General features: G+C 35.5%; 2 protein-coding genes across 2 annotated transcripts; both read left to right on the top strand.

Moving 5' to 3' along the window:
- The first annotated feature begins 3,972 nt into the window (after window positions 1–3,972).
- Window positions 3,973–6,381, top strand: LOC102611148 (scarecrow-like protein 8). The gene has a single exon (XM_006490597.4). The coding sequence runs from the start codon at window positions 4,265–4,267 to the stop codon at window positions 6,242–6,244; it is 1,980 nt and encodes a 659-aa protein (XP_006490660.1). The 5' UTR covers window positions 3,973–4,264; the 3' UTR covers window positions 6,245–6,381.
- A 4,984-nt stretch (window positions 6,382–11,365) lies between these two features.
- LOC102610843 (uncharacterized) lies at window positions 11,366–13,758 on the top strand. The gene is made up of 5 exons (XM_006490596.4): window positions 11,366–11,486; window positions 12,179–12,270; window positions 12,419–12,874; window positions 12,965–13,008; window positions 13,136–13,758. Exons 2-5 carry the CDS (start codon window positions 12,213–12,215, stop codon window positions 13,325–13,327), a joined length of 750 nt encoding a protein of 249 aa, XP_006490659.1. The 5' UTR covers window positions 11,366–11,486; window positions 12,179–12,212; the 3' UTR covers window positions 13,328–13,758.
- The last annotated feature ends 173 nt before the right edge of the window (window positions 13,759–13,931 follow it).

The following is a 13,931-nucleotide window of genomic DNA, read 5'->3' as shown; positions in this document are numbered from 1 at the left end:
CAAAATATGCATATCAAAACGTATGAAATTGTGCACCGAATGAGAACTCCGTGTAAATCTTTTTGAAGTTAGATCGGGAGAGCGCATATTTAGAAAATAAAATAGTTAGGCAAAATACAAATGGCAAATGATATGTGCTTGACACGTGAAGGTAGATGAGAGGCATAGATTCAATTAGAAAGGGAGAAAGAATGAGGTAAAAGTAGATTGGATGGTTTAGTTGCTAACCAATTTTCTCAAATGATATTTGCCTACACGCAACCAACAACAACTGAAATGCTAGACAGTGAATACTTTTGTTTCAAGAATTTCACAATTGGTGCATTTATGAGAGATTTTGTTGGGGGGCCAAGAAAATATCTTTCCCAAATCACTTTTGATTTTATACATTTTACTAAAAGCAAAGTTGACCCACCTTTTAAATTTTCAAATGCGAGTGGAGATACTCCAATCTTTTAAGTGGTATATGCTTACAGATTTTTCGTATCGGGGGGTCAAAAATTGCTTCAGCTGTAAGACTCAACGGGAGTGTTTGTGACGCGAAAATGGAAAATAATGATAAAATTATTGTCAAATGGGGTGTTATTTTATTGAAATTAAGATGCTCTCTCCAATGAGGAAATTGGCATTTGTTTAAAAGAAATATGTTGTAAAGTTGTTAGAAATGGCTTAGTTTTTAAGCCATTTGAGAGGAAAGGGAAAGCCTAAAAGTCATTCTCAAATTATTATCAATTGATTAAGAAAAATAATTAATTTCAATGGAAGCAAGAACCAAAAAGGATAAAACCCTAGTGAAGAGAATAACCATAGCTTGAAGAAGTGATACTCAAAGTAGAAATCATCATTTAATGAAAAAAATAACTAACTTATTGGATATTAATGTGCGCGTGCGCGTGCGCGTGTGCGCATGCAAGATTAATGTAAATTTTTTAACAAATATTAAAATTATTAACTCTTATAAATTGTAGAAACCTGCCGTCAATTAAATTCGGCTGAATTTTGAGATATTTGATTAATTTCGAACCATTAAATCTCACCATCATTTTTAATAAATTAATGTCAGAATCTATTAAATAATACGCATTGTTTCAAGAGCAAACCAACCCGTTACTATTTAATCTTAAAACCCAAAAAAAAAAAAAAAATTAATGCGGCAAACACTAAGCTTTAAATTTGAAGGCTAGCAATGAATCAATAAATTAAATGCCCTTTATATTGAGCCTTGAATACGCTGCATGCATGTAATTAATCCCGTGTATTGTGCAAGTAAATTATTAGTAATTGTTTCAACTTCATAAAAGATTCCAGCCGTACGTTGGTTGCGGTAAGGGATGATTAAAAATGTAAATATGGGCAACACTAGGATGCTTCAAGAAATTTATTAAATACTTGTAAAATTAGCAATTTTTTGTTAAATGTAATACGAGTAATATATCACATCGATCTTCTTAAGAAATGTCTTTTACGTGTAGATTAAAACATAAAGAAAAATGATCAAAAGTAAAATTTGGCAATGTTATTGAAAGTAGTATATATTTTAGTTATTTGTCGAGTAGGGTCTACTTATTGTATCTTAAGAATACTACATTTTGTAGTATTGTCAAGTAATCAAAAAATTAATAAAATTTGGTCATCTTTGATGCTACCTAAGTTATGAGATACGATACTCATGAAATATTATACTTACGGCCTTTCAAAAAAAAAGAAAAAAAGAAAGAAAGAAAGAAAGAAAGAAATCGGCCTAACACTTAAATTAAGATGGTCGATATCAAATTTGATTTTTTTTTCTAAGGTTGTCATCTTTTCATTCATAATTTAAAGTTAACTTTTTCAAGAATCACTTATATTTTTCCCGGTTATTATGAATTGACTTATTTTAACAATAAGAACAACAATTTTTATTTACCTATTTTAAAAATAAGAATAACAACCTTTTTTTTTTATATTTCATGTGGAGCTTTGAAAGAAGTTAATTAATTATCTTTAATGGTAGCAGTTAAAGATATTTTAATTGAGAATTTTTTTAAAAAAATTTGAGTGAGCTAGGTCAAGGTCTTTAATTACATGACTGCATGACTCGATACATTTGCCCAAAAATATTATAATTCAGTCAACAACTCTTTTTTTTTTAAAAAGATCAAATAATATATTCATGCATGACACAAATGAGAAGGATATAAAAACTCAACACATTTTTCTCATGTACGGCAGGCATTTATACAATAATCTTCATTCTCCTCTTTGCATTTTTCTCACGTAATGAAAACTTGTCACCCCTTCTTTCATTTGGCACATGCATATTGATCTTAAATTCTCCTAGAGTTAATATACAAAGTAATAATCAATCTGATTTGTGAAACCATCGACTAAGTAGAAGGACTCAGACAAATTTAAGGGCCACAAATTAGGATAATGTATTATAGAAGAAATTGTTGGCCACAAAATCCATTAAATGAAACTAGTAGCTACAAATCCAAGCTACGTATTTGTACATGACGATTCTACCTTCAAATGGCAAAGTTGTCCTGTGAAAATGAAATTACTCTCGAGGAATTTAACTTTATAACTTGAGGCAACAAAATATATTTACTTTTCTAAGCAGAAACTTATGTTACAACCCCTTCATTTATTTTTCGTTCGGTATGTCGGAGCCGAATCTTTTAATGGCGAGGGTTAAGGCCAGCGTTGCCAACTTTCTGGTTTGAAATTCTGTAGTAAGGCATAAAGTTGGAAACCGACACGCGTACGCTACCCACCTACACGTGCACGTGTTAATCCGGGGGATCAACCGGGTGTCGTCTGTTAGGAGTTAGGACAAAAGCCCAGGGTACTGGAATTTCGAATCCGCGAAACCAGTTGCGGGACTTCTCATATTACGGAGCTGTTATAGTTAGTTACGTGAATGCTTGCTGCCTTGTTTACACGTGTACTAAGCGTCGCTTTACGAAGCGTTTCTGGATTGCACTCCCCCCGGGTTCTTGTCGTTAGCCTTTTAGAATAGTTCGTAACTGTCCCGTCAGATGATCACTGCCGAAAACAGAGCGTTTCATTGACACAAGTTAAAATTCTTCTCCCACGTCCTTGTTCAGAGAGTGTACATTCACGCACATTTTTTTGCATCTATTTCATTTTTTTATTCGTAATATCAAAATGCTTTTGCTGTCTTCCACTAGAAAAATGATAGTTTAACTAACTATCTATTATCCCCCAGATTTAATGTTAATGGAAGATATTTGTAAGCTTTTTTTTTAAATTTTAAATAGAAGGTAAAACATATATTTATTCAGTAATGATATAACCCAAATTAACAAAGATACAAAATTTGATTCTCAACTTATGCCACTTATAACAATATTTTTCTTATCATTTCATGTATTTTATAGCAATTTGTATGAAAGAAATATTGTAAGTTATAGTGATACAGAAATATTTGTTAATAAGGATGATATTTTATCTCGATATTATAAATATTATGAAGGAGAATAAGTTTTTAATAAAAATACAAATTCATAACCCAATAATGAAAGATATTTTTTGACCATTTAGCCACTAATTTGGGATATATTAATATTATATTATTATTTATTTAACAAAAGATCAAAATTCAATCTCAATTTAGTATCACAGTGTTGTTGCTTTTAAAAAATGTATAACATTTTATAAATATGATTTAAATAATAATTTTGATAATAAATAATTTTAAAAAAATAATAATGAGCTAAAATCACATAAAATTTCATACTATAATTATAAATATTTATTAAATAATTTAAAGTCCACTACTTAATAATAATTCCAAACAAATCATTAATAAACTAGACAAAGAATACCTCGTTAGTCTCTACATTTTGATTAGTTGGTATTTCCACGCGCGTAAATGAGATGTGGACGTAAATTTAACCGACAAAGATAAGCTATAAATGTTTATTGCAACTGATTCCGCATCGGCAAAATCTAATCAGCGTTTCAAAGTTTGAAAATATCAGCAAAATACCGAAACTCACAAGCAATCCAACGGCTCAACTCGAAAGGCACACATACACCCGCACCAGCACACAAAATCTCACCACCCACGTATTTAAAAAAGAATAAAAAAGATCACAACTAGAACAAAGAAAAAGAAAATGGCCATGTACCGCTAAGCACAAGTTGTAAACTTGTATCCTCTCTCTATCTCTCTCTTCCCCTCATACCCGCTCTCCCTTATATTCATTCTCATTCATTCATTAGTTCTTCTTCATCAAGAAGCAATCAAAGAAACAAAATGTCGTCTGGATTCCCGGGCGGCGGCGGCGGCGGCCCGGACTTGTATTCGGGACTTGCGGCCGGTGGTAGATCCATTACCATGAACGGTAACCAATTATCGCATCAACCCTCGTATAGATCATCGCAGCTCCCGGGAATTTTCATGGACCAAATGACGTCGTCGCCTCAGATCGCCAACCGAAACCTCATCGGCAAGCGAACCTTCAACGATTACCAAATTACCCATCACCACCACCAACAACAGCAACAATTATTCCAACAAAATCACATCAACCCAGCCATGAACAGCCTTTTTCTCCGTTCCGTTAAACCCAGAACGTATCAAAATTTGTCTCCTATTTCCCCCTTAGATTTCTCCCCTAACAACATCAACAACAACAACAATAACGTCCTCTCCCCAGATTTACAGCAGTCGTTACCGTTGTCTCACCGTTATAACTTGCCGCTCCTTCAACAACAACTGCAGCAGCAGCAGCAACCAAGGCTGTATCAGCAGCATCAGCAGCAGCAACATGTAGCACTCGTTTCCAACACGATACCGTACGTGGATAACAACAATACGGTACCGTCTTATAATAACAGGGTTCAGGTTCAAGGACAGGAATCAGAGAAGAAGATGCTGAATCGTCTGCAGGAACTGGAGAAACAGTTGTTAGACGATGAGGAGGAAGGCGATGACGTGTCAGTTATAACGAATACAAACAGCGAGTGGTCAGAAACCATACAAAATCTCATAACTTTCAGTCCGAAACAGACGGTCTCGTCGATACGTCCGCTCGCCCCATCACCTACTACGTCGTCGTCGTCGTGCTCATCGTCATCGGTGGCTTCGCCGGCTACGAGCTGTTCGAAACAGACGGTTATCGAAGCAGCAACGGCGGTTTCGGAGGGAAAATACGACGTCGCCTCCGAGATCTTGACGCGGCTGAGCCAGGCGACGAATTCGAAAGGGAATTCGGAACAGAGGTTGATGGAGCACATGTGTTCAGCGTTGAAGTCGCGCGTGAACCCACACGAGAACCCGCCGCCTGTCGCTGAGTTGTTCGGCAAAGAACACGCCGAGTCGACTCAGTTGCTTTACGATTTCTCCCCGTGTTTCAGCCTGGGCTTCATGGCTGCTAATCTCGCCATTCTTGAAGCTACAATGGAGCAAACAACAGGTAACACAATTGGCAGCAATAAGATTCATGTTATTGATTTCGATATCGGCCAAGGCGGACAGTACATGAATCTCTTCCACGCGCTCTCCGCGCGTCTAAACGGGAAACCCGCAATCGTTAAAGTCACAGCCGTGGCTGATGGTACTGCCAGTGAAGAGAAACTGAAGGCCGTTCGTGATAAGCTGAGTCAAGTTGCGGAACGTGTTGGAGTTTGTCTGCGTTTCAACGTAGCAATCTGTTTGAAATTCGATGATCTGAGTCGCGACTCACTGGGTTGCGAGCCGGATGAAACACTAGCTGTGAATTTCGCTTTCAAGCTATTTCGAATGCCGGACGAGAGCGTGTCAACGGAGAATCCGAGGGACGAGCTGCTCCGGCGTGTAAAGGGGTTGTCACCGAGTGTGGTAACGTTGGTGGAGCAAGAAACGAACACAAATACGGCGCCGTTCATGGCGCGCGTCAACGAGGCGTGTGCATATTACGGAGCGTTGTTTGACTCGATCGAGTCGACCGTGCTGAGAGACCACTCGGACCGAGTCAAAGTCGAGGAAGGGCTGAGTCGTAAATTGGCTAACTCGGTTGCTTGTGAAGGCAGGGACCGTGTGGAGAGATGCGAGGTGTTTGGCAAGTGGCGAGCCCGCATGAGGATGGCTGGGTTCGAGTTGAAGCCAATGAGTCAAATCATTGCCGAGTCAATGCGGACTCGACTGAGTTCCGGGAACCGAGTGAACCCGGGGTTCACCGTCAAAGAAGAAAACGGCGGCATTTGCTTTGGCTGGATGGGTCGAACTCTCACCGTCGTATCTGCCTGGCGTTGAATTCACTCTCTCTCTCTTTTTAATTTAATATTATTAATTGTTATTATATTTTCGAACGTTTTCCTGAGAAAATGGAAAGGGAAAGAAAAAAAAGAGGCCCACTAAAGGAAATAATAATAAAGGAGTAGCGTTTTGTATTTGAGGGACTTTTTTCTTTTTTTTTTTTTTTGCATTTAATTTTTTATTTTATTTTTAGTTATTAGAACTATTTGCACGTATGTATGTGCGCGAGTGCGATTTGTCTGTCAATGAAGTATTGTTTGGTAATGCCATGGTATGCGCACACACATTTGCCAACAACAGAGGGCTCCACTGATCAGATTATTTCCTTTGTTATTGTATGCGGCGTTCGTTTCGGTGATTTAATTCTCCTGATACACACGTGTGGGTATTCGACTGGTTCGTGGCGGCGACGGAGGGGATGGGATTGGGGTTTCGCGCGTGCATGTTCAGATGTTGGTTAATTTCGTTCACCAAACAAATAAATAATTTTCGAATCACATCGGATGTATGTGTTTTCACTTTCCAGCCCACGCAAATTGGTGGGTGCTTATCTCAGCTTATTTATTGCAAAGCCAACATTGAACAGAATGAACATTAAATGTCAATATTTGGATTTTTCAATTAAAATGCACTTTTCCAAATATAGCATTTCAATATTTTCTTCCCAAATATTGTAGTGCTGCCATTAATCCATTACAATTAGATGATTAATTTTATAACTTGTTAAATCATTTATTTAGTCTACTAAGTTATTCAATTGATGATTAGAATATTGTTAAGAGTTAAGTATTATTATTATTATTTTTTGGGGGGGGGGGGGGGAACAAAACTAAAATAAATAAATTCTTCGAGGCTAAAAAAATATAATTATGTTTAACATACAAGCTTGCTGCATGACAAGAACATTTTTTGGATAAGACATTTTCAGTGAGGTTAACATGTAACTATATCTTTTGTTTTAAAACCTAAAATGCATGGGAAATTATTTCATAATGCCCCCTCAAAACTCTAAACCCTTGGCCTACCTTCTTTATCTAAAATCTAAAACAGTATAAAGGGGGGGAAAAAGAAAAGAAAATGAGCTCTTTTTAGCTAAGATGCTAATAGCCTCAACTAGTCTTTTCCGTCATAATTAATTTGATCTGTCTAAAATTTAGCAAATCTTATTGGCACAAAACACTGCCTTCTTCTTCAATCTTTTTCCAAACATCAATTTGCTTACCAACTAATGAAAAGAGAAATATATTAATACCATCACTTCCTTGTAAGTTTTGGCATATTTATTCCATTGTCAATGCAGTATCCACATCCTTCACATATTTTACTCAAGAAAAATATTAAAGTCTTAGGGCAAAGGGTCTAAAAGAAACATAAATGCACAATAACAATAAGGATGGAGATGGAAACTGGTTCATCATAATTGCGTATGGCAAAGAGTTATTGTGAGAAACCTGCAACTAATAAATAGATAAAGTACAAATGCAAGGCTTTGAGAGTAGCGTTGGATATTCTGCATATAGAAATGTCTTAATTGAAAATTTTAAAGTATGGAAACCTTCGATAAAATGTATAAACTATGTGGTTTAAACGTTTTAAGTTTTAAGTCTTTAAAATTTCACAATTTTAAAATTTTTTCAGACTTTTCCTGCATTTTAAGATCTTGAATTAGAAAACTACTAATTGTGCATATACTCAATGTGATCAACAATAATCTAATGAAAAAAAAAAGAGTGTTCTAATAAACAAAAGTACCTAAATTTTTCAATAATATTTATCAAAAGTGACTACAAAGGTGAATTAAAAATTGAATGAGTTTATCAACCATAGAGAAGTGTCAGGGAGATTGATTAAAAAAATTTACTATTCATCCAACAAGGAGAAAGATCGATCAATAATGAGCAAAAAAGGGGGAGAGAGTGCTGGGATTTGATGGGTGGAATAATAGATTGAGATTTACCCAACCATGTCTCCTAAAAGCAAGATAAGAAACCTCAAGTCATAACTAAAAAGATCATAGATTATGGTAAAGTTTAGGCCCTTTTTTTTTTCACTGTTTCTTTCTGTTTATATTGTTATGGGGTAATGAAAAAGAGATGATAAGATCTATTTGATGTAATTCTAATTTATTCGTGTGCACATTATTCATTGGCGGAGATGTCATTTGTAGATATAATTTTGTTGAGCAATTTTTCACTTTTGTTCTTTGGTATGAGTAGGACCCTTTTAATCGAATATTACATTTTCAAATGTATTACATGTACGATAATTTGTGAAAATTATAAGATAAAATGTTGTTATTTCTGTAAACAAATATTAGAAGAAAAAAAAATTTATTGTTGCACGTAGATAAATAAATGAAGTTCATGGACAGGAATTTAAGAATGAAAACAAAGTTACCAATGGGCCTTTGGTCCAGTGGGAGAGTCCTTGCACTTAGAATAATGAGTACAAGTGTTCGAGCCTCTATAAAAGTATTTATGAGGCTTATTTATAGGGATGGCAAAAATCCCCACGGGGATGGGTACCCTCGGGGATTTTCCCCATTCGGGGAGGGTACGGGGATAATTTTATACCCAATTTTTTTTTCGGGGAGGGGACGGGGAAAATTTTTTACCCAACTTTTTATTCGGGGAGGGGACGGGGATGAGGTGGAATCCCCATCCCCTACCCATTTCCCCATTTTAATTTTTAATTTTATTTTTATTTTTAAAATTACTAATAAATAAATAACAAAATTATAAATATTGTTAAAAATAATAAATATCAAAATAGTTGTATGTTGGGAAAGTGGTCACCCTTTGCCGGGAATTAGTTGAAGAGTATTAATTGAAGTTTTCACCAACTGTTTATTGCTTTGATTATACTGGTAGTAGTTCTTCTACTAGATCTACAGGGGATTCTTATAAGAAAGCAACCAAATGGATGACAGGTTTTAATGATTATGTAAACAATGGAGATTGTGCAGTTGTTGCAGATGAATTAGATTCATATTTGGATGAGAAAGTTATATCTCGGATGGAAGATTTTAATATTTTGAGTTGGTGGAAGACAAATGCTAATAGGTATCCTACATTAGCTCGAATTGCTAGAGATATTTTGGCAATTCCAATTACAACAGTTGCTTCTGAATCAGCTTTTAACACTAGTGGTAGAGTTGTGAGCTCATACCATAACAAACTTCATCCAAGCACATTGGAGGCCTTAATGTGCTGTCAAAGTTGGTTACGAGCTTACAATAGCGGTATGAGTTTATTTTAATATGATTAATTTAAAATCGAAAATAAAAAATGTATTAGACTATTAATTATTCGGGGACCCGGGACCCTCGGGGATCCTCTGTTATTATTCGGGGAGGGGATGGGGATTCTCTCAAGCAATTTTGACGGGGACGGGGAGGGGACGGGGACATATGCAAAACATCGGGGATGGGTATGGGGAGATTGGTCCCCTCCCCATTGCCATCCCTACTTATTTACAATCCTTCCTCAATTATCACATAATTGAGTGGAGCCAGTCTATTCCTCACAAAATGTGAGTAGAGTGGACAACCCTTGAATATTTGAGAGGGTTTGAAGAATTTGGACAGCGCTTCAGAGGAGTACATGCCACGATGAAGGTCCTAATTATAAAATCTGTGTGTAAATATTAATTGTAATACCTACAATCCTATATAAACAGTATTCAAAAAAACAAAAAAAAGAATGGAAACGAAGTCATGGCCTGCGCAGTCAATTTCAATTTGTGCTCATAAATGTGATGTCGGCCTTTGCTTTTTTTAAAATTTTTTTTTTTATTGCACATTGCGAATATGTGACGACGAATAATACGTTTTGTTTCAAATGAAAGCTCACATGATTTCGTCTGAATCTCATTAATTAAGAAGAGAAAAACAAGACACATATTTTTTGTTTAGTAAAAATCTAATTTTAGATTCTTCATACACACACGATCGAATTAAGCTTGGTGCGGAAAGCATGAAATGAACATTCTTATTATTATGCATGGGGGGTGCAATTATGAATTATGAATCAAAACCCATAAAAACGATGTAATTAATAAGGGGCGTCACGGCACGAAAAGAAAAAAAAAATCAAAATTCTAACCAGATATGAACTTATGATAGGTGGTTATTTGATTAATTCTTAATCTAAAGGTTTACGCGCCAGATTTAAGCAATAATCTAGTAGATTAGTTAACTAATGACCCTTTTAATTTGCAAAATGTGGACTTGCTGGCCAGCTGGCTCCAATTTTGATATATTTTTTTTTATCGACCCTTTAAGTCTAAGATTCTGCCAAATTTTTCTTTCATGTGAACCAACCAAAAGTTGCCGCAGCAAGATAGTTGTTGGTGAATGGTGATTAACGTGTGGGTAACTACAATGATCAAACACCACAACTTACGAATATGAAAAAAAAAATCTAGTTATTTGGATCTTACCCAACTCAAAATCAAATTTAATTTTTTTTTTCTGGTTAGTCTTACAGGCCATTGAGTCAACGTGGTACGTGTCCCATTACTGTTTGCGATGATTGTTTCAACTCTCAACTTCATACTTAAAATACATATAAAAAAAGTGTTATTCACATGCAAATATTAATTGACAATTATTATTATTATTATTCAACTTTGTACTATTTTAATTGAAAAACATAGTAGTGGGTATTGGATAGATTGACAAAATTTGGTATGGTAATGCAAAAAGTTGCAAGTTCAATTTTGACTCTCACAGTGAAGAGGAGGTTATCGCCACTGATTATTATTATTAGAGTGATGATACAATCATAAATTCTTATTTAAACTTATCTTGTACTAATTGATGTGACATTAATTCATTGATTGGATAAAAATATAAAATAATATAAATAAATCATGTAGGGTAAAATATATTTAATTCAACCAATTTTATATTATATAAGAATTTATTTCTTTATCATTACTCTTATTATTATTATATTTGAAGTTACAAAACAATTTACAAAGCAATAGATTCTAAGTTTACGGCTGAAAACGAGAATGGCATTCTTGTGATTGTGTGTTCAACAGAGGGGCATTGACGTAAAAGAAAGATAATGTTACCGTTGGAACCCCATTTGCGCTCTATAAAGACGAGCGAAACGCAACGAAGAACCATTTTCGAAATTTGTGAATAAGACTGAAATTTTTACTGGAAACGCCGAGAAAATCGATCGAGAATCGAAGCAATCAAATCAAGATTTGCCCGTTAAAACCCCTTCTGGTGAGTGTTCTTCTATTCAATCCCTAATTTTCTAGTTCTATTGTTTTTAGTTATTCCTGGTTTGAATTTTTGTGGAAAAATTAGTTATGATTTAGAAATTAACTGTAAATTTGAAGATTCTGTTGGTCTAAGGTTCAAGAAAGTCTCTTTACATTACCAATGGGTTTTGATTTGAAGTCCCTTTTCTTTCTTTTTTTCTTTTTTAGGTTACCTCTCGGGAAACAAACTAGGGTTTGTTATATAACTAAAGAAATTTGTGGGTCATTTTGAAAATCTCTTTCCAGGGATCAGTGAGTAGACATAAAATGTCTTGATTATGCAGCCATGTAATGTTGTTTGAAACGAGATGCATTAAAGTAAGAAATGATTTCATTAGCAAGTCATATTTTTTGGGGAACAAAACGATTAGATTTTTATTTTAATTAATTTTTGCAATTAGTGCATGGTTTCTGCAATCTATAAACATGTATGTGGGCTGCCTTTGTTAATTTTTTCTTCAGAGGGAATTTAGAGAGAGAGAGTTGTATGCAAAACTACTTTGCATTTTCTGAATTCCCCTCGTCTGTTGTTTTTCTTGAGGGTTTGAGTTCCATTTATTGTTTCTTAGGTTCTTTTTCCTTTTGTCGATTTGCTGCTTTTAGTCATAAGTTCTTCTGTTAAGTTTTGTTATGTAACTGTTTTCATCTCTGCAGATTGTTAGTCTGAATTTCCATAGAAACATAGTCAATGGCTTCACATCTTGGTGGCTTGATCCGTGATCAGAATTTGAATGCTCACTTGAATGGTACTCCACTTGTTCTTTTCTGTTTAATGCTTAATTGACTTTTCATCGATTTTCAAGGATTTTGTTATAATTTCTGTTTAATATTCAATTGATTTTCAAGCATTTTGTGTTCAAGCCTCTTGGTCTGATTATCTCAATATCTGTATAGGAGCTTCTGCTGGGGGCAAGAGCACCATCTCTAAAGTGCCTAAGAAAGGGGCGCTTGGCGGAAGGAAGCCTCTTGGTGATTTATCAAATTCTGTGAATCCCACTCCGAACCAGTCACTGAAAAAGCAGAATTCCAACGTTTTCTCTGACAACGTGATTGGTGCTTCTAAATCTAAAATCAAAATTGATGGAAGCAAAAAGAAAAGTTTCTCCAGAGCACCTGAGAAACTGCAGACCAGTGGCAGAAAAGCGCTTTCCGACATTTCAAATTCAGGGAAGTCACATCTGCATGAGGCACCAAAGAAGAATTTTAATCCGACATTGAGTGTTTTGACTGAGGAAGATCTCAGTGCTATTGCAGAGGAAGGGTATCTACACAATCATCAAGAATGCATCAAAGCCCAGACTAAATCTATGGACATCGATGAACTTTTGAGGACAGTGGGACTGGATAAAGGTAAACGAAGTTGGTTAGTAGTATTTCAAAAGTCTATTGTGTGTGTAGCCTTGCCACTGAATTTTGTTTGTTTGTTTGTTCATTTCTAAGGTTTTCCCAAGCAGGCAGAGCCTACACAGTTGAGTAAAGTGATGGTCAGTTTGCAACTTTTTCCCTCCTTTTTTGCAAGTCTTCATTTCATTTTGGTTTCTTCTATATTGCTTTATATTTCTATGGCTCTAGGATTGTCCAAATACATGCTTTTGTTTCCTTCTGTTTCAGCCTGCAAGTCCTCCAAGATACTTGGAATTGGAAGAGCTGCCAGAGGACCAGCTTCATCTCTCTCCTTGGAAATATGATCAGTTCAGTGATCTCGATTCCCCACCTCGATGCGCATCTCCAAAATCACCAAATCATTATATGCTATGGAAGGATCATGACGAGGCCAATTTCAGATTGATAGAATCACCATGATTGCCCAAGTCACTGGTATCAATGCTTGGTTACATGGCATCATGATATAACTTTTGTGTTGGGATCAAAGTTTGAAGTTGCTATAGGTGACGGCAGTTCTTTTGCTACTGGGTGACCTTAATACCACATTAGTGTTGGTTCTGGACATGGGAGCTTCTTCAGTACATCCTTTACTATGTTAGAAGGCAGTAACGTGGCAGCAACTATGCTGCAAAATTTGTTAGTTCTCATGCTGTTTTTAACTGGGTGTAGGTAGTTTACTTTGTGATGGGATGACAACCATTGCTCTTAGCTCAACTTTATTTTTTGGCACTCAGACGACTCTGGTTTTGTTTCTGTGCCCATGCTGTAGTCATTATCATATGAACAGCGACTTCAAACCAACCAAACTAGTCATTTCAGCAATTACATGGTGTAATTTCTTTTAATCATGACTGTTGCGCTTAGGAGTTGGGACTTTTGGAAACGCAACTACTAACATGTTTTTGCTAATACACAATCGTACTTGCTAATACTTAATATTTCTTTTTTCAGAATAAACTTATTTAGTGATAAAATTTCATGCTTTGTTTACGAGCAATTCTAGTAAAATTTCATGCTCCTG

Source organism: Citrus sinensis, chromosome 9, assembly GCF_022201045.2.
Source record: "Citrus sinensis cultivar Valencia sweet orange chromosome 9, DVS_A1.0, whole genome shotgun sequence".
NCBI lineage: Eukaryota > Viridiplantae > Streptophyta > Magnoliopsida > Sapindales > Rutaceae > Citrus > Citrus sinensis.
The sequence above is the reverse complement of the archived record's forward strand: the minus strand, read 5'-3'. Positions and strand labels throughout refer to the sequence as shown.

Excerpts from the sequence above, each read along its gene's own strand:
- LOC102611148 (XM_006490597.4), top strand. The coding sequence starts at position 4,265 with ATGTCGTCTGGATTCCCGGGCGGCGGCGGCGGCGGCCCGGACTTGTAT.
- LOC102610843 (XM_006490596.4), top strand. The coding sequence starts at position 12,213 with ATGGCTTCACATCTTGGTGGCTTGATCCGTGATCAGAATTTGAATGCT. Across the intron at positions 12,271-12,418 it reads TTTGAATGCTCACTTGAATG|GAGCTTCTGCTGGGGGCAAG; the intron begins GTACTCCACTTG and ends ATATCTGTATAG. Across the intron at positions 12,875-12,964 it reads GACAGTGGGACTGGATAAAG|GTTTTCCCAAGCAGGCAGAG; the intron begins GTAAACGAAGTT and ends TTCATTTCTAAG.